At 35.0% G+C, this 22,613-nt stretch overlaps 1 protein-coding gene across 2 annotated transcripts in view; it reads left to right on the top strand.

Moving 5' to 3' along the window:
* The first annotated feature begins 2,879 nt into the window (after nucleotides 1–2,879).
* The window catches only part of LOC123535253 (uncharacterized), a 32,754-nt gene continuing 13,020 nt past the window's right edge, over nucleotides 2,880–22,613 (top strand). Inside the window, exons 1-3 of one of the 2 annotated variants that reach the window (XM_045317840.2) lie at nucleotides 2,880–3,076; nucleotides 3,474–4,013; nucleotides 5,354–8,213. In XM_045317840.2, coding sequence (XP_045173775.1) covers nucleotides 8,129–8,213 — 85 coding nt within the window. In that variant the 5' untranslated portion in view covers nucleotides 2,880–3,076; nucleotides 3,474–4,013; nucleotides 5,354–8,128. Of the gene's footprint in view, nucleotides 3,077–3,473; nucleotides 4,014–5,353; nucleotides 8,214–14,083; nucleotides 14,515–22,613 lie in introns of those variants that run through there. The other variant, XM_045317841.2, reaches the window with a different exon arrangement.

The raw sequence follows: 22,613 nt of genomic DNA, 5'->3' as shown, positions 1-22,613 counted from the left end.
CTACAGAGTAGTATTTATCAAATGCATAATCAAGTATTTCGAAGCCTTTTCTGTTAACAAAAATTACGTTACAAACTTTGTGATAGTATCCTTAATTTCAATAAAATATTATTGTGAGATAATTGTTATAACTATGATCTCAAAGAACGACAGCTAACAGCTCATGTAAGTGTTCATAAGGTACAGTGTTCCCTCTCTACAACAACACCCTTTGGGAGTCGGAAAATGTGGTTGTTGTTCGGAGGGAGATGTTGTAGAACAATAAGCATATTTTGGAGTCAGCAGCAAGTGTTGTTGCAAGGAGAGAATTGTTGTTCAGAGGGTCGCTGTAGACAGGGAACACTGTATATGTCAGTTAGGTGTCAATTAAATATCTCTGAGCACTGTAAGTGCAAGAGCGATCAAAACTGAGAAAATAATATGAAAAATATTTCCAAATCAGTAATGATTTACACCCAAAACTTAATAATTTTTTTAACAAGAGGGCCATGAAGGCCCTCTATCGCTCACATGAAGAACGTAGGTCATTAGGTCACACTCATGGTCACTGAAGTCAGTTTTAAGATCGGTGTGCAAAACTGTACATGTCATCCAAATTTCAAGGCTGTATCTTAAAAAACAAAAAAGTAGGTCAGTAGGTCAAATTCCACATGACCCAGATTCGAACTTGACCTAAAGATCATCAAGGTTAACATTCTGACTAAGTTTCGTAAGGATACAGTCATAAATATGGCCTCTAGAATGTTAACAAGCTTTTCCTTTTATTTGACCTGGTGACCTAGTTTTTGACCCCACCTGACCCAGATTTGATCTTGACCTAAAGATCATCAAGATTAACATTCTGACCAAGCTTCATTAAGGTATGATTGTAAATGTGGCCTCTAGAATGTTAACTAGTTTTTCCTTTGTTTTGGCCTGGTGGCCTAGTTTTTGAACCCACGTAACCCAGATTTAAACTTGACCTAAAGATCATCAAGATTAACATTCTGACCAAGTTTCATTAAGATACAGTCATAAATGTGGCCTCAGAGTGTTAACACGCTTTTCCTTTGAATTGACCTGGTGACCTAGTTTCTGACTCCACTTGACCTAGATTTAATCTTGGCCTAAAAATCATCAAGATTAACATTCTAACCAAGTTTCATAGAGATATTATCATAAATGTGGCATCTAGAGTGTTAACAATCTTTTCACTTGATTTGACCTGGTGACCTATTTTTTGACCCCACCTGACTCAGATTTAAACTTGACCTAAAAATTATCCAGATTAACATTCTGACAAAGTTTCATTAAGATACGGTCATGAGTGTGGCCTCTAGAATGTTTACTAGCTTTTCCTTTCATTTGACCTAGTGACCTAGATTTTGACCCCACCTAAACCAGATTTGAACTTAATCTAAAGATTATCAAGATTAACATTCTGATTAAGTTTCATTTAGATATGGTCATAAATGTGGCCTCTAGAATGTTAACAAGCTTTTCCTTTTATTTGACCTGGTGACCTAGTTTTTAACCCAACCTAACCCAAATTTGACCTTGACCTAAAGATTATTAAGGTTAACATTATAACCAAGCTTCATTGAGATATATTCATAAATTTGGCCTCTACAGTGTTAACAAGCTTTACACTTGATTTAACCTGGTGACCTAGTTTCTATCTCAACTTGACCTAGGTTTAAACTTGACCTAAAAATCATTAAGGTTAACATTCTGATCAAGTTTCATTAAGATACGTTCATAAATGTGGCCTCTAGTGTGTTAACAAGCTTTTCCTTTGATATGACCTGGTGACCTTTTTTTTTAAACTCACCTAACCAAGATTCAAACTTGACCTTAAGATCATCAAGATTAACATTCTGACAAAGTTTCATGAAGATACAATCATAAATGTGGCCTCTAGAGTGTTAACAAGCTTTTCCTTTGATTTGACATGGTGACCTACTTTTTGACCCCAGATGACCCAATATCAAACTCTTCCAAGATTTTATTAAGAGTAATATTCTGACCAAGTTTCATTAACATTGGGCTAAAATGTGACCTCTAGAGTGTTAACAGTGTGAAATTGTTGACGACGACGGACGACGGACGGACGCACGGACGACGGACGACGACGGACGACGGACACAGGGCGATCACAAAAGTTCACCTTTGAGCACTTCGTGACGACGGACGACGGACGGACGGACGACGACGGACGACGGACACAGGGCGATCACAAAAGTTTACCTTTGAGCACTTCGTGCTCAGGTGAACTAAAAATGTAATAAAAAATTAGTAATGATTTATATTTAAAACTGAATCAAATGAAATGCATTCGACTGAGTATGTATATCGCTGGTATAACTGAGGCATATTTTTCCATAGGCTGATTTACTGAAAGTATAGCTGTTAGCTTTGTTTTCAACCAGTGTTTCTGGATTCTGTGCCAAGTACTCATCTGTTCTCTGCCAGTAACTGCCAACTTCACAGTCAGAGGTGAAAGACGAATGATATCACACACAATGTCTTTCACCAATCGTCACGGAGAACATACGCCTCGCCCGTGGATCGAACTCACGACCCTGTGGTCCGTATATCTGCTCTCTACCTATCAGGCTAGACTTAGTAACACTAAGGACAGTAAGTGATTGTATAGCCAATTTGATTTAAAGGACTATGCCTACATTTAATTTAGTCTAATTTGAGATAATTTACTTATCTAAGCATTTAAATATTAAATACATATTATGCTAAATTGTAGTTTTGAGCCTTCCTTTGTTAGATAAGTGTATACTAATACACATTATACAAATTTACATTGTTTTCTTTTGATCACATTGTTACTGTTTTTTTACAAAGAAGCACTTAGGAATAAAAAAAGTGGGCGTTTCCGGTGTGATAAGTAACAATTAAACATAACACTTCTACACATACACAGTTTAAAAATCATGAATAAAGGTTTCTTGTTCGTATGTTTAATTCTATTTCAAGGATTTTTAAATTCATGCATACATGGATCTGTTAAAAAGGGAGCTGCCGTTGGCCCACGTAGTTTCCTCTGTGATGATTTTAAGGCGTTGAATGACATGTTTTGGTGGTAAGTGATTTCTAGAGAATATCATCATACAGTAATTAAATCTGCTTGAAATACTCACAAATACTAGAAAGTTAATGATATGTTAAATGTTCTTCAAATCAATGTTTGACAGATTGTTTAAATAACGTATGAAGTTTGTAAACCTAGCATTTTCTGTCGTTACAAAATGTACAAAAAATATCATATCAAAAACCACACCGACCTACTTTGATTGTCATAACCCCGGACCAGATCGGTACAGTAATCTGTAGTTTCACCGACTGACTCGTTACACCTGAATGACAGCAGACACTTATTTTTCATATAAACTGGTACCGTACATATTTTTATCTAAACTATTTAGTAACGCAGGTATTAGGTAGGAAACATATTTAACAAACTCTGGTCTGTATTCCAGGTATGACTGGGGCGCTAATCTAAACATGATTCGCAAATACAGTAACTGCTCTAACATAGAACAGTATATTAACAACTTTATCCCAATGATCTGGGGGCGTGGAAGCTTTCTCAATGTCAGTATCCCGAGCAATGCAGCTTATATCTTAGGTTTCAATGAACCTAATCATTTTGAGCAATCAAATATTACTGCAGAACAAGCGGCTAAATACTGGCCATATATTGAGGAACTTTCCCAAGGGAGGCTTCTGGTTAGTCCAGCGGCTGCTCCTTGTGGGGGAATATGTCATGGCAACGCAACGGAATGGTTCGACAAGTTCTTCAAGTATTGCCTTGGATGCAGGGTTGATTACTTAGCAACACATTACTACAGCTGTAATGCAGACAAGACAATGGCATATCTACGTGACCTGTACAACCGATACGGGAAGAAAATCTGGCTGACAGAATTTGCCTGTCCCCGCACAGCTAGCCCGGACAAAGAACTTAACTACATGAAACAAATTCTTCCAATGCTTGAGGCAGCACCTTTCGTATTTAGGTAATTTACATGACTTCTTGAGTCTTTTTGCACAATAAAGAGCACGAAAGTATTGTTTAAACCAAGTATTGCTTTATATTTCGATAGTAAGCAAAACTTTTTATGTCGAAGTTAATGATGTCTTAAACATGTCGTAAAAACGGCAGACATTTATGACTTGGAAATACAGATTCGAAAACATATATGTCTGTTCGATTTCAAGTATTTAGATATTAAATGGACTCGTGATGAAATAATGATCGGAGTGGCATCTGGGGTCTTCCTCCACCATCAAAGCTGGAAAGTTGTCTATATTATGTCGGTGCGACCTTTAAACCCAACAAAAACAAAAAAGCAAGAATGCAGGGATAGTCAGACTGAAATGACCTAAGGCGGAAAATCACACTTTCGTTGTAAGGTCCGTTTAACAGCATACGGCAAAAGTTAGTACATTGCGAAATCCAAAATTCGTTGTCGTTACCAAAATGTCAATTCTTCGGATCATGTTAGCATTACTCTAGAGTGATCTATCCGGATGTTGTAAGCATCGCCTCAGCGTGAATTTTCCAGAGGTTGTGGGCACTACCCTTGTGTGAACTATCCGGATGTTGTATTACCTCAGCGTGAATTTTCCAGAGGTTGTACGCACTACCCTAATGAGAACTTTCCGGAGGATGTGAGCACTACTTCTAAGTGAACTATCTAGAGGTTGTGAGCATTACCTCAGCTTGAACGTTCTGGAGGTTGTAAGCATTGCCTCCAGTGTGAACTTTATATCATTTTTCACGAAACCGTTCATAATGATCATACACTAATATGAAAACTAATAGCTTTCTTTCTTTTATTATAAATAAATCAAAATAATTGCTATTCGCGGATGATGAGTTTCTTTAATGGTTACATCTATCCAATTACCTCTTTTACATAAATAGTCATAATTATGAATTTTGAATGCCTTTGGCAGATGGTCTACTATTTGCTTGGCAGTTCTACTTAAAGAGAAATCATAACATACTGTATATGATTGTAATATGAAATCGTCCCTGCTTACCATACGTGCGCACGCGTGTATGTGTGTGATTGCATATTGGGGTGGAGGGTTTGAGGACAAAGGGTTGTGGGTGGCTGACTGTGCGCGTGTGTGCGTGCGTGCGTATGTGTGCGCGTGCGTGTGTGTTTAAAAGGACGGGATTTATGAAACGTCGTGTGAGAATTATCTATTGGTTTTGCCTTTAATCGTTTGTTAATGCTATATTTAATAGTGTTTCAGATTCCAGATTCCATAATGTACAAGTTATTGAATATAACTATATAATTATTCGACCTGCTTAACTTTCAAGCACAATCATTTTCAATTACAGATATTCTTGGTTTGCATCTCGTATAAAGGAAGGTGTTTTCGTGACGTCAGCAGCCAGCCTTCTTGAGCCCAAGTCGTCTGCATTAACAGAACTTGGTCAGTTTTACAACAGTTTTATTACAAAGAAGAGTATGAACACTTCTGTGTCGTGGCTTATTACCATTTTAGAAGGTTTTGTGGGATTCTGGGAGTATCTACTTGGTTTATAAATTTCAGAGGCGTGACGATCCAGTAAACGAATAGATGACGCTTTGCAACGTTATATAGATAACAATAGTGAGAAACAGAAACGTTTCTGGGCTTACACCTATGCCTGTACGTTTAATCAAGAAAAAAAGAAAGCAAAAACAGCAAACCAAATTACAGCTATTGTAAGGCCAAAGAAAGCGAATTGCTTTATATTTAAAAAGGATGAACACTCCGTAATATGAGCTAAAATGTTAAAGTTATTGTTAAATTTATCATCGTTTATTTAGCAGTGCTTTATTAAAATAGTTCTGTTTTCAATACATAACTTTCCAATTTCTTCAAATATACTTTTAACATCACTGGACAAATTTCGTATACATGTCGAATAATCCCACAAAAATACTTTTTGGTCAATCGGTTGTTGCTCGTAGAAATAAATATTTTATAAAGACGAATACTGTTCACCTTTCTTCTGACTATAGGTACCCATCCCATATCTCCCAAAGGAAGGGATCTGAAGTGCATTTATGGACACCGAGGAAATATTTAATTATTCACTTGTGCAGAGTGTCCGGCTTCGAATAAAGTTTAAAGCCACATCCAGAAGACATGTAGTCCGCCTAGATATTTGTAGTTTTGACAAATGTCAACTACAAAACTTCCCAATTTAAATATGAAAACATCTTTCTTTTTCTACCTAAAATGCACTACTTTTTTGTTTTATTTATAAACACTAGTGGTTTAAAGTGTCTAGTTTTGTTGTAGTAACATATGGGTCAAAGAAATGACTCACCAGATATTGCATGATGTAGCGTAATATAACTGAACGCGGAATACGAAAAGCCATTTACCACCGGAACAAATTCCCCCTAATTTAAATGACAAAGGTAGACAAAACCAGAATTTTTCTCTCCAATGTATGATTTTCATTTTGTTCCGTTAGAAACTGATAGTTATTAATCTTAATATTGTTAATACTTATGTCGATGTTACTTAGATTTTAAACTTTGTACTCAACAAAATCAGATTTTATCCTCCTCATTTGGATTTTATAAGGCGGTTGAAACAACTTAAGAAGAGACACACGGTGTTCTAAATAAATGCTCTATGAATTAACCAATCAAGGTGGAACGTTCTTTAGCGTGCATGTAAGCTGGTCGCGATAAATTATATAAAGGCGGAGACTTTTAATATTTCATTGGATCGATGACTATTGCGTTTCGTTCATACGGTGAGTGTAATCAGGTAGAACGTAATCATCAATAAATCATTATTCATAGGCGGTAATGGGATAACAAATCGACCAAAAAACAGCAATCACTGCGTTTGTTGTGTTCAAAGGTAAATAAAGAAATAGAAAATATATAATTGACAAAAATACCACTTCTACCTTTTACTTCTAAAAATGATTATTCGGTAATTGATTCGTATTAAATGTTCATAGAAAAACAAGAAAAACCAGGTCGCCGAGCATGACATAAACGAAAATGTTGCAAGCTCGGTTAGACTGGGCCTGTTCATTGACGATAGGTGTAAAGGCAAGATACTGCTCACGCCATCTAGCCCTTGGTTGAGAATAACTCCTCATTTACACATGTTACAAGTACCAAAATATATATTTTCGAGATACCCGCAGAAGTACAAATGAAAACTAAATGATAAAGAGAGTGCAAGTCCATAAAAAGCGACATATGGTCCCTAATTTAAATAATTTGTTCATGCAATGGGCTTGAGTACTTTATCACGTCTGAAAGTTCAGAATAAGTAGATGTTGTCTATAGAGGTTATAATGTTTGGGCAATTGTTGCCCTGTTTACCCTATATAAATATCATTGTCTGTTTCGCAGAGAATCCATTATACAGGCCATCGGAAGCAGATGCGTTTTGTACGGCTCCCTACAACAACACCCGCTTTCGTCTTAGTTTGCCATTTTCATTCTAATCCAGAATTTGTCATGCATTGCCGGGATGAGGGCATTATAGTCTTACTTATATCCGTATATGCGTTCGTGTGCGATTGTTTGTTTTTAATGTATGCGCACAATTCAATCCAGTCAGTTTGATACGCATTGTTGGATTTTGAAATAACTTGACACTTAGAAACCACCATAACAAGACATGTTGCATGCATCATCTTTACCTTTATCGCCAATTTTCTTGACACTTCCAAATGTTTATACACGCATGAATATTCATTTTACTTGGCAAATAAAAGTTGGATAGCCTGTATATCTATCAACGATATTCAAAATAATATTAGCAAACATGATATCAAACAACCCATTTTGCGAAAGGTAGTTGGTGGTTTCCTTCATTGACGCGCCATTGCGTGAGTACAAATAACAATCGAGATCTATAGGATATACATTTGCAACATGTTTACTCTTTCCCGAGTTTCAACCTACTTGAACTGCTTTGGTTGGCGGTCACACAAGGAAACTATGTGAAATTATTTTTAAATGATTTGGAGAATTAGGTATTGCGGTGTTGGGTTGAAGATAATTTTGGCGGTGGATGATGATGTGCTACTTAGGAAAATAATAAAGCCACACAGTACACTAAAAGTACAACAGTAGGATAAGGATTAATGTGCGCGGGACATGAAGTATCCGGTCCTCTGCTGGCCAAGTTTTCAACGAATCAGAAAGGCAGGAAGAAGACATTTAATACAGGTTCATTTAAGAAACGTTACAGTCTGTAAAATATTCCAAAAACTAGCGAGCGGGAAGATTTTTCAAACTTTTGTATCTTTCATATAATTAAAATGTACTTATTGTTGGATTTTTATTTTTTTTATGCAACCAGTCTGATACATTTTTCTACTACAATTTCTATTCGTGGTGAACCTACCTTGTAATATATGGCTGTAACTTTGTTTGCTGCGCTCTGTGCTCCGGAAACCTAACATTACCTTTCAATTTTATAGCGCAGCCTCACTGGAATATCATGTGACATGATGCCCCACCCAGTCACATTATACCGATACCGGACTACCCAGATTTAATGCTGAAACCTATTAGGATCTTTTTACACGTCTTTGGTATGACGTTCACTCATCGGATACCTTAACATTTCCTTACGAGCATTTATTTATCAACTCATACTTTGCGCCCACTGCTAAAACGCTATAACTTTTAATCACATTATCCGTGCGATGTTTATTTTGCGCAATTAATCGTGTTAAGCCCTATTGTAGTGTTTTGTCACTGACCATTTCAAGGTGGCGCACCACTATGTTCCCTTTTTTTTAGTTTAGTCCTTTTTGTCTATTTATTTTGATTTGTCTATGTATTTATCTCTTACACGTGCATGTATACGCTTGTATTGGGGGTTTTGTTTTTGGGAAGTTTCGTTCTGGATTCGTTAGTATTTATGATTTGCTCCTTGTCCTAGATTGTTTTTAATCTTTATTACATATTCATCATCAAATTTTTGTACGAAAAAGTTCCTCCTTAATCAAATTGCGCCTTTACAATATTCAAACAAACACCACACTCAGGGGCGGCGTTTAATAAACAGTTTATTTTATATTGCTGGGTTTTTACTTTGCCCTACTTTGATATTATCGTGGGTAATTGCTAATTTTATTGGCTTGATTTTATCTCTACAACGTATTTGCTTTTAAATAATTTAGTGATGGGTCTGCGTGTCTCGATTCGCTCAAATACTTTTTGGCCTTCGTTTTACAAGCTATCGCTATGGGAATACAACATTTTTACTGCTGGATAAAAAGACATCTGATTATTTGTTATAATGAATCAAGAGTCCTACTAAGCGCATGATTGTTAAAGTGATGTCAATCAATTCAACAGCCAATCATGATCAGCATGAGTTTTGTTTCCGATGTAAATATCAAGCTTATCCTCTCAAGCATATCGTCTGTTAATGTCATTTACACTAGAAAACAACAGGAGCAACGCCATCGCTTTTAAAACCTATTGCAATTAGAGCAACCGTAAGCGAACAGCATGGATCCTGACCAGACTGCGCGGATGCATAGGCTGATGAGGATCCATACTGGTCGCAATGCCACTATGTTGGCTTTCTCATTGCGCGGCTCGCATGTCAGACTACCTAAGATGACAAAACGTAACTTTCGATACATCATCGTTATGTTTAAAAACATCGTGTTTTTTTTTTCTTTTCTTTTCTTTTTTATCCCCCGCCGACGAAATCGGGAGGGGGTATTGAAATGGCGTTGTCCGTCCGTCCGTGCGTTCAAGCGTGCGTCCGTGCGTGCGTGCGTCCGCAGCCATTTCTCACTAACTAGCAGGTAGAATTTCATAAAACTTGAAATAAACATGAATCAACATACTGCGATAATGCCCGTCAAGATTTTTAGGATTGGTCAATTCAGTTCCCTTAGAATGATTGCCCTTGTTTTAATGAAAAATCTACGTCTGCTGCCGTTTCTCAGGAGCAAGCTAGTAGAATTTCATGAAACTTGAAATAAATATGAACCAACATACTTTGGTGATGCTCGTCATTTTTAATTGGTAAATTTTCCTTATAGTTATTGCTCTTGATTTAATGAAAGTTCCACGTCCGCAGCCATTTCTTAAGTAACTAGTTTGACGAATTTTATAAAACTTGAAATAAATATGAACCAACATACATCGATGATGCCGTCCATTTCTTCTTTTGAGTGGTCTTTTTTTTTTAGAGTGATTGTCCTTGATTTAATGAAAAATCTACGTCCGCAGCCATTTATCAGTAACTACCTGGTAGAATTTAATCAAAATTCTTTCATTCTTTTCCATGAACATTTATCATAAACATGTGATGTTGGGTACCCACACCTGGTCACCATCTTGCCTTAATCACAGCCTGTACTTCTTTACCCTCCCCTCCCCTCCCCCTCCCACCCAACCCCCAATCATTCCTTTTTTATCTTTTTTCTTAAACCTTCCATGAATATTTATTAAAATGCAAAGTACCGTTCCCCCACCTCACTTCACCCAGTCATGCTCACCATCCCGATCATGCATCCCTAACCCCATTTTCTTTTTCATTTTTAATTTTCCATCAGTATTTGTAATCAACATGTGAAGTTTTGTATCCTCAACCGGTCACCCCGCTGACCTCACCCCCCCCCCCCCCCCACCCCCACACATCCCATCCCCTAACAAAAAACATTCATTTTCTGTTAAAATGATTTTTTTTTATTTTGACTAATGAAATTATTTGCTTCTTAGTAACATCCTTAACTTTTTGCCGGATATATTTCTTTGCCATTCCTCACCACAAACCCTTTCGGCGGAGGATGCCAGTTTATCGAATTTGCTTTATTTTTAATTTTCGTTTTGTGTTTTGTTTTGTTTTGTTAGAAGTGTGACGATTAGAACCTGAACAGTCTGTTTATTTGTCAAATTAAACTGCAATAAAACAGTAAGGTTAAGGTACTGCCATAAAAACAGACGTTTGACAAAAAAAGAGAAGAGATTTGCGTCTTTAACTAAGACAAATAAACCAAAATTTCAGTTTTTACATCATTTAAAGCATTAATATATTATCACGCTTTAAAATTCGATTAATTAGGTAAAATGATTTTTCTTCTTTATGCCTTAATTAAAACTAAATGTAATTGTCTGATGTTTATGATTTTTTTTTTCATTAGTCTATTTCTGTTATTGGAAATATTAAATTTCAGGCAGACATAATTACAATATCGTTTCTTTTAATATGTAATCCAACGATTTTCTGTACTTTTTATTATTATGATTTTTTTTTATTGTTACATAACATTTAAGAACTTTAACCATTTGTACATATTGATGCGCGGAAATTGAATTCCTTTCATTTTACTACATTCTCCATAATGCGTTACTTTTGTACATGCTTTAGTATATGATATTTGAGAATATCATCCTCGTATTTAATAAGTTATGAATACCTTGGAGAATATATTATTTCAAAAAGTCGCGAATACATTTTTTTTTCTATTTCTAATGCAAAATGTCTGAAGCAGATGACAATCTTTCCAATTACCGTATGCGTTAAATAGAACATTTTTGAAGTATTTGAAATATAATATGGGCAACATTTCGATGATATCATAAATTTCTTTTAACTAATCAAATATGACAGCTTTTATTGCTCTTTCTTCATACAGGGTGCGACACTTTTTTCGCTATCGAAAAATTTTAATGTTCTTTACATGTGAGTTTATAGTGTTTTCATATTTGAATTAAAATTTTTAATAAAATTGAAAATTAAGGCTTGGGCGGTGCCCAACTGTAATCTTTTTTCTTGCTTGTCTGTTAGTCTGTGTGTGCGTATGTATTTCCATGTGCTTGTCTGTGGCTTGCGGTGTAGGGTGACTGCATTTTAGGAACGTTGCTTTCCATGTTGAATATTCATCATTGCTATTTTCTGGTTTTAACCAACACCCCCATCCTTTTGTGTACCCCTAACCCCACCTTTTGTATTTTGTTTATATAAATAAATAAATAGATTGTCTTAGATTTTCATAGAAAAGTCAAAAACTAGTTTCGCCATAAATGGCTCATCAGTGTGTCTAAATATAAAATAATAAAAGAAATGGATGTATATTTTGACGTCAAACAGGGGAATTAATTAATGACGTTATATATCTATCAGTATCAAGTGAATTGTTCCACATGTTTAATTTCGGTTTAAAACAGTCGATAAAGAAGTTTTCTTTTGTTAATCTAGCTGATAAACTGTTCGTTTCCATTTTATAATATATAATATATATATATACTTGTTTTAGGATATTTGAATTTTTGAAGCAGTCCATCTACTATATTTTCCGTTACAGTTTAGCATCTTAGAAAATTTTAGCATTTAGCATCTTAGAAACTGGCTTCTAATCTTTAGATCCTGGTGTTCAGAAACTTTAATTACGCTAACGGTCGATTAACATTGAAGGTTATATTTCGGTTTCACTCCGCTTGATAAATACTTTGTCAGTTATTTCCCGCATTTCCCCTTATACAGTCAACTCGCCAATAGAGAATCACTGCCAATAGCGGGTCACTTGAAAATAAGATATGAATCTCTCTTAAACATATTAGAGTATACAATGTTTAAGTATCCAGTAATATAAACTTATCATTTAGCAATTATTACACAAAAGAAGATGGATCTAATCTAATGAGTTTGAGTTCCATGAGTAAAAAACTCTTGCAATCATGTTTCCTGACTTGGATTTTAGCACTCTTGAATTCTTCGAAGTAGAATAATTTTGAGCATACCTTACAGTTTCTTAGATAAAACCACACAAATTTGGTTCCATTTTGAAGAGTGAAACACACACTTTCATAGGAATAATATGATTATGAATTTTAGATTGACTTTGACGAAAAAAAGTGTCATCAAGCAGAGGCGGCCATTCAGCCAATAGAGGGTCAGCCATTTAAGGGATTATCCAAAGGATGTTTATTCTGCTTGAAAATACAAATCAATTGTTGATTTGGTGTAATAATGGTTTGAACTGGCAAATTTAGATAAACGAATAAGGTTCTGTGCATCAATATTTTGATTTAAGTTTTAGATACAGCTGGTGCTAATTATGCTTAGAAATACAACTGTGAAAACTAGCGCTATATTCCTTTTACCTAGTAACTCCCATTTGAAATGTAAAAATTCTGATTCTCGTTATATTCTGCCTTGAAATGTTCATTTCCAATACCACAGTCATGCTTTGTCAGAAAAAAGACTATTTTAAATGGATAGAAAATATAATAAACTAGGTGACCCTCTATTGGCAAAAGTGACCCCCTATTGGTGAATCGGACAGGTTTAAATATTTCATCATAACTTCAGATGTAAAAGATAGATTCAAATAAATCAAACATTTAAATGAATGTGAGCAATAGTTTTAAGTGTTAGTAAGTTTAGATGTCCTGAAAGTCTAACCATTCTTCACCACATGCTATAAGTGTTGATAGTGACCCGCTATTGGCGAGTTATCTGTACTTTAATTCTCAAATCGGCACAATACGTTCCTATACGTCACTTGAGCATTGCTTGTTTTGTTTTGCTTTTAAACAATGACTACAAAAAAAGTGCAATAAACAAAGGTTGGCGCGGGACACCCGGTTCAGTATTTCTCGGATGAGTTAATATCAGCGTCACTCTCACATCCTTGTATATTTAAAACAAAAACATAAATTGATATATGTCCGTTGTCGTCGATATGGCAATAATCTGCAGCCTTTTATGTAACTGTGGCAGTACTAAATAATGTAAAAAGGTGCTGTAGATGGTTTGTAGAGTGTTCGATTTTTTTACTAAGATAAAGAAATTAATGTATGAATACATATTAATTGTGCTAAGCTTCAAAAGTAAAAATGGCTTAATGATGTGTTATGCTAAAGAATTTTATATTTCTTCTGCAGTATTCCATGTAATCGATCGTGACATAAAAGTGTTTGTCACAATTCAAATCATGAAATAGCAAATTTCTTGTTTATTAAGATCTGATAAGAAGTAAAATAAGGTGTGTCATCTTAACCTATCCACGTACATATTATTTTACACCTTAATCTACTGAGGAAACCACCTTTAAGGAACTGTTTTAGTTGTATGAGCTCTTTAAGTCAAACACTGAAATTATTTTTAGTATCTTTTAAATTGCTAAAGTTGTAAGAAAGTAATAAGTTAAATGGGTAAATTAACAAAACTAAATATTACGTGATTCATCCATGAAATTATGTTTTACAGCTATGGTGTAATTGGTGGATTTGATAGAATGAATTTACATGCATGATCTGAACTCCGTGAATCTCTGAAACCCTTCTCACATTGGTATTTTTTTACTTTTATATATTTTACGAACATTAATTTTTATGTGACTTTTTTAAAGTTGTCGATTTATAGTTCGTTCTTTCTCTTTGTAATTTATTATGTGAAATAACAGCCGCTGGTGTATTCTGTGTAAATTGTATGGAAGGTAACCATCTGAAAGAACCTATTAACATATGACTGAAGGTTAAATATTTAAAAAAGGTAAGTGGCTCAATCTGCATTTTAAATATTTTTGTACGATTCAAACACTTCAAAATTTTGAAAGTTTGTGCAATTTTATTTACTATGAAAATATCGTATAGTATAAGAAATTACATTTTCTGAAATAGACAATTACATTTATGATAAACAGTATATTTACCAAATTGAATATATAATTAGTACATTAATAAGTTTAAGCAATTTCATTGGTTGAACAGAGACTTTCAAACTAAATAGATCCTTATGCGTGTTTCAGCCGACTTCGAGAAAAACAAGCTTCTACATTCTAATAATAGTATTTCGATCATATCCTAACCTTTAAATATGGTTTCTGTTCAAAATTTCATAAAAAACCAATTTCGAAATTTTTGATGCCGATAGTAAAATTATCAAAAGATGAAATATCGGTCAGTTTTGAATGATATTTTCAAAACAGGATAATTGATAAAAAAAAATGAATAAGCAATCAAATAAACAGTAATGAGAAAAACTTTTTCTGATAAAAGCATAACTATTCGTCTCTGTAGAAATTGTTTTTGAAATTCATAAAATAAAATGCGTTTTGGCTGGATTACAGATTAGTATTATATCCTATAATGTAATATTTACAAGTTTTTTTCTGTTTAGTTTTGAGTGCAGAATGTGGTCTCAGTTTAAATAATCACATCTAGATACCTCATAACTTGTAAACCAAGCCAAAAAATGTACCAAATTTTATTTTCAATACACTTATAACATTTCCACAGGTCTTTCTTTGCAACTTTAGACAAATAACAGCGCATTTTGTATATTTGAAATTCAAGTGTTGAGTGAAAGTACTTGGCCAGGTTTCATACCAACACACTACATGGTGTCCACTTGGAGTGTTCGGGGCCTCCGAGTGGTTAGGGTCGCTGACTTCAAATCACTTGCCCCTCATCGATGTGGGTTCGAGCCTCACTCGGGGCGTTGAATTCTTCATGTGAGGAAGCCATCCAGCTGGCTTACGGAAGGTCGGTGGTTCTACCCAGCTGCCCGCTCGTGATGAAATAATGCACGGAGGGGCACCTGGGGTCTTCCTCCACCATTAAAGCTGGAAAGTCGCCATATGACCTATCATGTGTCGGTGCGACGTTAAATCTAACAAGAAAAAGAACTTTGAGTGTTCAATGTATTGAATTCATTCTATGTATGAAACTGTTAGGATTTTAATTTTTTTCTAAAATAAAATTCATAAGAACTCACTTTATTATAAAGATACAAAATGTGCCGTCATAATATTATAGAAAGGAGTACCAAATAATATTGCATTATTAACATGGACACGGAATCAAACTTAATGTCTACCAGTCGGTGTGATTCCAATTTAAATGTTGAACCGCCCCTTTGCATCCTCAAATGTGTGCGTCGACTTCTGACCTAGTTCGAAATTTGATTAAACTTAAAAACAGTATGTACGGAACATTTGCAGACAATGCACATAACATTTACAATTTGATATTGACCAGCGTATACATATAGTAATCTCATAATTAATTAATATAATTAATCATTGATTGCATCATGCTTTTTTATGAAATGCATTCATAATAAATTGAACTATAACCAACTTGGTGGTTGCATTTGTTTCAGTAGTTATATACTATTGACGAAATAAATTTTACTGACCATGATTACACGACCTCAAAGAATTAATAGCGAGAATCGCATTGCAAAGAAACTAACACTACAGCAGCAATAAGCATCGTTTCCACAATCGTTTTTTTTTATCTTGAAAAACGAAAGTACTGATAACACCAAGCTAAACCATAAAACACATGTGATGGTAATTAATATGCAAGATAAATATATCTGGCTGACCACTAACTGAGTATCCAATTTACTGATGACTATTAATTATTGACATGCTGGAGTGCTAGTATGTTTCCCTTGGAAATAAACATCCCCCTTTAAGCCGGTGCTAGTGGGCTTGAGAGTTGTTGCACATTTCATTACTTTTCATGAACAGACTCAATCCAACCAAGTCTGCTATTATTATTCTTGGCTGCTTTCTTTGCTTCTAAAGGATCTTTTTTTTCAGATTTTATTTAAATATGTTACAGCAAGTTTAGTGACATGGAGCCTCGACTCCTATAAGTATGTAGATGTCATCCAACTCGGAGAAAAATATGTACAACTATATACAATTTTTTGGGGAAAAAAGATAAAATGAAAGAAACTATGACATTTTTAAATGTAAGGAACAAGTTTTATATTTGTATAATGTGTGGAAATAGACTGGAAATGTTTGTTCTTTTCTGAAGACAATAAGAATAAAGCAGGCTTGTCAGGTAAGATACAATTAATAACATACATGTCTGAAATCAAAGCATACCGAATAATAAATTACTTGACTGTAATCATCTTTATAGTGGCAAAACAATTCGTAATATAATGATAATTTATTTAGGTTTTCTTATCGTTGAGTGTTCTTTTGCCACACGTAAAGAGCCCATGCGCGTTAAAATGAAAACACCCGTGAATACATCAGAAATAATAATTTTACTGAAAGAATTTAGTATTATATAGAAAAAAACATAGAAAATTTGTCAGATATTGGCTGAACATTTACCTTATATATGTTTTATACTTTTATTTCTTTTTTATTCTTTCTTTTAATAATTAAATGCTATTTTCTTAGGCGTTAATACGGGTAGAAACCAAATTTGGCGATTCCTTGAATATTTGTAAGAAGTCAAATTGTGGTTTATAACTGTATAGACTCTTAAGATTAACACTAACCCTCATTATCACATTTTTATAATCGCTTAATATAAAATAAGGTGTTTCTTTCAAAAAGAAAATCGTAATGGATCATTTAATACTTCACAATAAATAGACAGAACAGTCAAAAAGACACACCCATGTTAAATTTTAATTTACCTTCCAACAAACAACTCAGATCCTGACTTTAGCTTACAATATTCCAAAATCCATTAGAAATTAAAGGTATGTCGATTCAGTATAGATGTCATAATTGGCTACAATAATTATTTAATGATTTTTCTGAAATTTCGTTTGCAAATTTTTCAAAGATTTTCTTTTCGAACGACGCCATTTGGCTCATGCTTTTATCACCGACATCAGATGATGTCAGACGTTCTGTCTCATGGAAAGGCTAGCCATTGTTATCATTATGCCATTGCACGGCTACTAAACCCTAGCGCCACCACCAAAAAGTGGAAAAGAGCTATCGATATTTCTGTGGTGCAGCTATTACCACTTTCAAACTGTAAATGTTAACATTCTGTCTTATATTTTTATTGATAAAGCTTAATTCATAAATCGGTGAATGCAGTGATGTGTAAGAACCATTTTTCCTACAGGATGACTGTAATTTCATTAAAATGTAATAAAAATTGTGGCATCAAGAGCTTTTCTTTTGATTCGCATGGCTGCACATTTAGATATGTCTGTATTCGAGCTGTTGATTGATGCATAAGCACTTTAAAAACATTATCGTACATGCAAATGGTCTAAATTACATGATACTTACACAGACAAACATTAGCAGTAATGAAATCACCCTTTAAAGAAATATCGTAGCATTTTTAATAGTGGCGGCGATATAGAATCAGTGATGACACTACACAGTAGCGATTGCTATGACATGCGTTTTCTGTTCAATTGTGGCTACCAGCTTACACGTTCTGAACAACTTGAATGAAACATCTTTTATTTCTCAAATATAAACAACAAATCTTCAATCAATAGAAAAGCACACAGAAGGGACAAAAGCCGTAGCTAAGTATTTCCGAAATAAATGGGTCCGTCAAATAATACATTTTGTAAATTATATGGCCACCCCGACCAACCCCCCCCCCCCACCCCCTCCCGCCCCTAAAAAAACACACAAAAAAAAATCAGAAACGTATCTTTATACATATTTAATGTGCTGAACACTATCTGCATTGTATTGAATCATTTTATTACAATTTTATTACATCTAGAAACAACGTTACATACATGTAATATCAGCATGTGGAATTTTCGTGAAATGACAGAAACTCAATTTTCACACTCCTTTCAAACGTTTTCAGGACATCTATTGATATTTTGAAGTGGCTTTCCCTTTGTTAATGTATTAGATCACTAATAGTAATGTTTACAAAATGGCCTTTGCTTGGTATATTCTGAAAGGTAACCGTGTTTTGCACTATTTTGCAATTTTTAAACAACTTTTACCGTGCCATTTTTTATAAATTTTGTATAACTTATGGTATCTCCTCAAGCTGAAGTAGAGACAAATTTCAATGTGATAGCCACTATCCAAAACGTTTGCAGAGAACTCATTTTACCATTAATTTTAATAAAAGAAACATCAAAGTATTGGTAAACAATTATAAAACACAAAATAACAAGAGCTGTCTCCATAGGATGACACATGCCCCCGATGGCACTCTGAATGAATAGTTATGGCCGATGTTAGAATTTAGGACCTTTGACCTACGGACCTGGGTCTTGAGTGCGACACGTCGTCTTACTGTGGTACACATTCATGCCCAATAATTTTAAAATCCATGCATGAATGACAAAGATATGGAACGGACACGCCCATCAATGCACTATCATGAAATATGACCTTTAACGTCTAAGTGTGACCTTGACCTTTGAGCTACGGACTTGCGCGCGACACGTCGTCTTACTGTGGTACACATTCATGCCAAGTTATTTGAAAATCCATACATGGATGACAAAGATATGGACCGGACACGAATACACTATCATGAAAAATGACATTAAACGTCTAAGTGTGACCTTGACCTTTGAGCTACGGACCTGGGTCTTGCGCGCGACACGTCGTCTTACTGTGGTACACATTCATGCCAAGTTATTTGAAAATCCATCCATCGATGACAAAGATATGGACCGGACACGAATGCAGTATCATGAAAAATGACCTTTAACGTCTAAGTGTGACCTTGACCTTTGAGCTACAGACCTGGGTCTTGCGCGCGACACGTCGTCTTACTGTGGTACATATTCATGCCAAGTTATTTGAAAATCCATCCATCGATGACAAAGATATGGACCGGACACGAATGCAGTATCATGAAAAATGACCTTTAACGTCTAAGTGTGACCTTGACCTTTGAGCTACGGACCTGGGTCTTGCACGCGACACGTCGTCTTACTGTGGTACACATTCATGCCAAGTTATTTGAAAATCCATCTATCGATGACAAAGATATGGACCGGACACGAAAATTGCGGACAGACAGACTGACAGACCGACAGACCGACAGACTGACAGACGGTTCAAAAACTATATGCCTCCCTTCGGGGGCATAAAAATGTCAATATCAATTTTTCTATGGTGCCTCAAGTAAGTGGATTTAATGAGACAGAATTCATACTTCAACATTGAAAAAATAAGGTCGAATGCTGTGTTTCTGTTTTGAATTTTGCTTACTCCATTTAAAAATAACCTAAGGGGCAGACGTAAAACCTACCTAAATTTCTTCCACAATGTATAATCTAAGAGTGAAAGAAAAATAGAGAACTTACACCGCGTGTAACTCGATATTTTTAAAGATGTGTAACTCTACCCCTTCTGTTTTAAGTAGTAAATTCACATTAAGCACCAAGAAATTGCTTATAAGATTCATCTTTTTCCATTTTTGTACAAGAAATCTATAATAAGTCTTGAAAGAAGTAAAAACTTACAAGAAAAAAGGAAAATAAGGAGAATAAATGAGGGTAAATGTCAAGTTTGTTGCTTCAGAAATGAGAAAATCCTCGGTTCAATATCCAAAACAATGAAATCTGGCAGTGGATTAGCCATCTGTGTGATTATATGGAAGTCTTTTCAATTCAGAAAACATTTCTTTAGAATGGGAGTTACTTGCGGAGAACAGGCAAACTTCCCCCACCTTGATGGATTGTCTGTTGCTTATGTTTCCTTGTTTGTTGTAAGCGTTTTTTCTTCCTCCTCACTCCCCCTTTCTCACCCCCTTCCTCTCCCCTTGCATTTGCGCTCCTTTCTGCATACCCTCCCCCTTTACTTTGAATTAGTTATCATGGCTCCCCTTTAAAAAAGGCTGCCGGAATCCTAAGGCGGTATACGATTGCATCTTCTTACTTATATGGGTGCGTTTGTGTACTTCTGAGTCTAAAGTGGTGCCCTACATTGTTCTTGTAGCTTACTTGTTTGAATTTATATGTTATTTTGTTGGGTGTGGTTGTGTGTCTATCTTTGGTACACGAGTGTCTCCGCTATTGTGGTTTACGCTGTAGTGTGACTTTGATTAAGGAGCATAGCATTCCCTTTGTATATTCACCCTTGTTCCAGTTTCCCCTTCAACTTCCTCCCCCATCCCCCACCCCATCCCATTTTACCCCTTACCACTTCCTCTCAATCTATCTATATTTGGCATAAATTGATATGTACTTGTTGGATTTTTGAAGCAACCCGTCTATAATATTTTTCCATTACAGTCTCTTTTTATTTTGGACCTCCTTTGCAAATGCGTGGTTCTGAGGCTGTGATTTTGGTGTTCTGTGCTTTCGAGAAATCTACCCTTACCTATTATCTTCTGTACTGGTACAGAATTCAGAAACACTGATTTGGTTAACTGCCGCCATTACATAATTGAAGTACTGTTGAAAGACGGTGTAAAACCTAAAATCAATCAAGAAAAACATTTGCTCTGCTGAGACAAAGGAGCAATTTCAGCGGGCTGTACTAAATGGATTGTACTTTCTTATAGCATATGATTTTTTAAAAATCCTTTTTCATTTTCTATATTAGCAAAAAACGTTCTTTGTGGGAATATTAAGTATCTGAAAATTTAATATTTTTTAAAATGTTGAATAACGTTATTATGTTTTTAAGTAAATTCATTTTATATGGAATAGAAAACAACCGAATTTAGTGGTCGTTTAGGCTTATATACTTTACTGTTATAATAATATGAGCCGTGCCATGAGAAAACCAACATAGTGGGTTTGCGACCAGCATGGATCCAGACCAGCCTGCGCATCCGCGCAGTCTGGTCAGGCTCCCTGCTGTTCGCTTTTAAAGCCTACTGGAATTGGAGAAACTGTTAGCGAACAGCATGGATCCTGACCAGACTGCGCGGATGCGCAGGCTGGTCTGGATCCATGCTGGTCGCAAACCCACTATGTTGGTTTTCTCATGTCACGGCTCATATCATAGTTTAATTTTCTGCGATTTTTTTTGCATACGTAGGGCGTAGTCATACACGGGCTTTATGCACTTGACCCCATTATATTCCACTAGAATTTCATTAATTCACTCAAAAAGTGTATACAAAGATAATATTTATTGTATCAAGTAATAAAATTAATGAAATGTTTTGTCTAATTCAACTTTTTTTTCAGTTTTGCCTTATACTTGTAATGCGCATAATGGTAAAGAATGATTAAGGGCTGTTATTTCTCTATTTTGTTAAGTTATAGGTTACTTAAGATTTTGTGATTTATCTTTGAATAAGACCATTGTTTGCAGTTCAGATGTGATGGAATTATATCACGTGGTCACAGCCCTTGTGATAAAGGAATACGCATCTGAACGACAAACAACAGCAAATCACTAAATCATAGTAAATGAGATAGATATTATACTGTTTCAATTCTAACGTGTTACCAAGAATTTTTTAAGTACATCATAGACGACGTTCATCAAATTTTTGCCTGTTTTCTGTTGGTTTCTTTTCTGGGGCGCAGCTAAGCCGTCTAACGCTATTGCGTAATATTTGTGAGGTCATAAAATGAATTGTTGTATAACACACAATTCTCTGCAGGAAAAATGAATCGGGTCGTGTTAGAATGCTTTATTTATCTTTAAAAGTAACTTTTATGATTTTTTACATGAAATAACATCCTCCGGGATGACTCGTTTAACAAAAAAATAAATCGACATGTCCTTCATATGAAAATAATCGATTTTAGATAGACCAGAATTTTGAAAAAGAAATCCATTTGGGCATAACATAGAGATGATGAAAGATAACTTCACATAAAAAGGATATCAATGCCGCAGACTTACTTAACTTTATGGAATAATACACTATGGGTAATGTAAAATATAAAAGCTTTGTCATTATCAGACATAATTT

The sequence above is a fragment of the Mercenaria mercenaria genome, chromosome 12 (genome assembly GCF_021730395.1).
Source record: "Mercenaria mercenaria strain notata chromosome 12, MADL_Memer_1, whole genome shotgun sequence".
In the NCBI taxonomy this organism is placed as follows: domain Eukaryota; kingdom Metazoa; phylum Mollusca; class Bivalvia; order Venerida; family Veneridae; genus Mercenaria; species Mercenaria mercenaria.
Note: the sequence above shows the minus strand (reverse complement) of the source record. Positions and strands in the feature narration are given on the sequence as shown.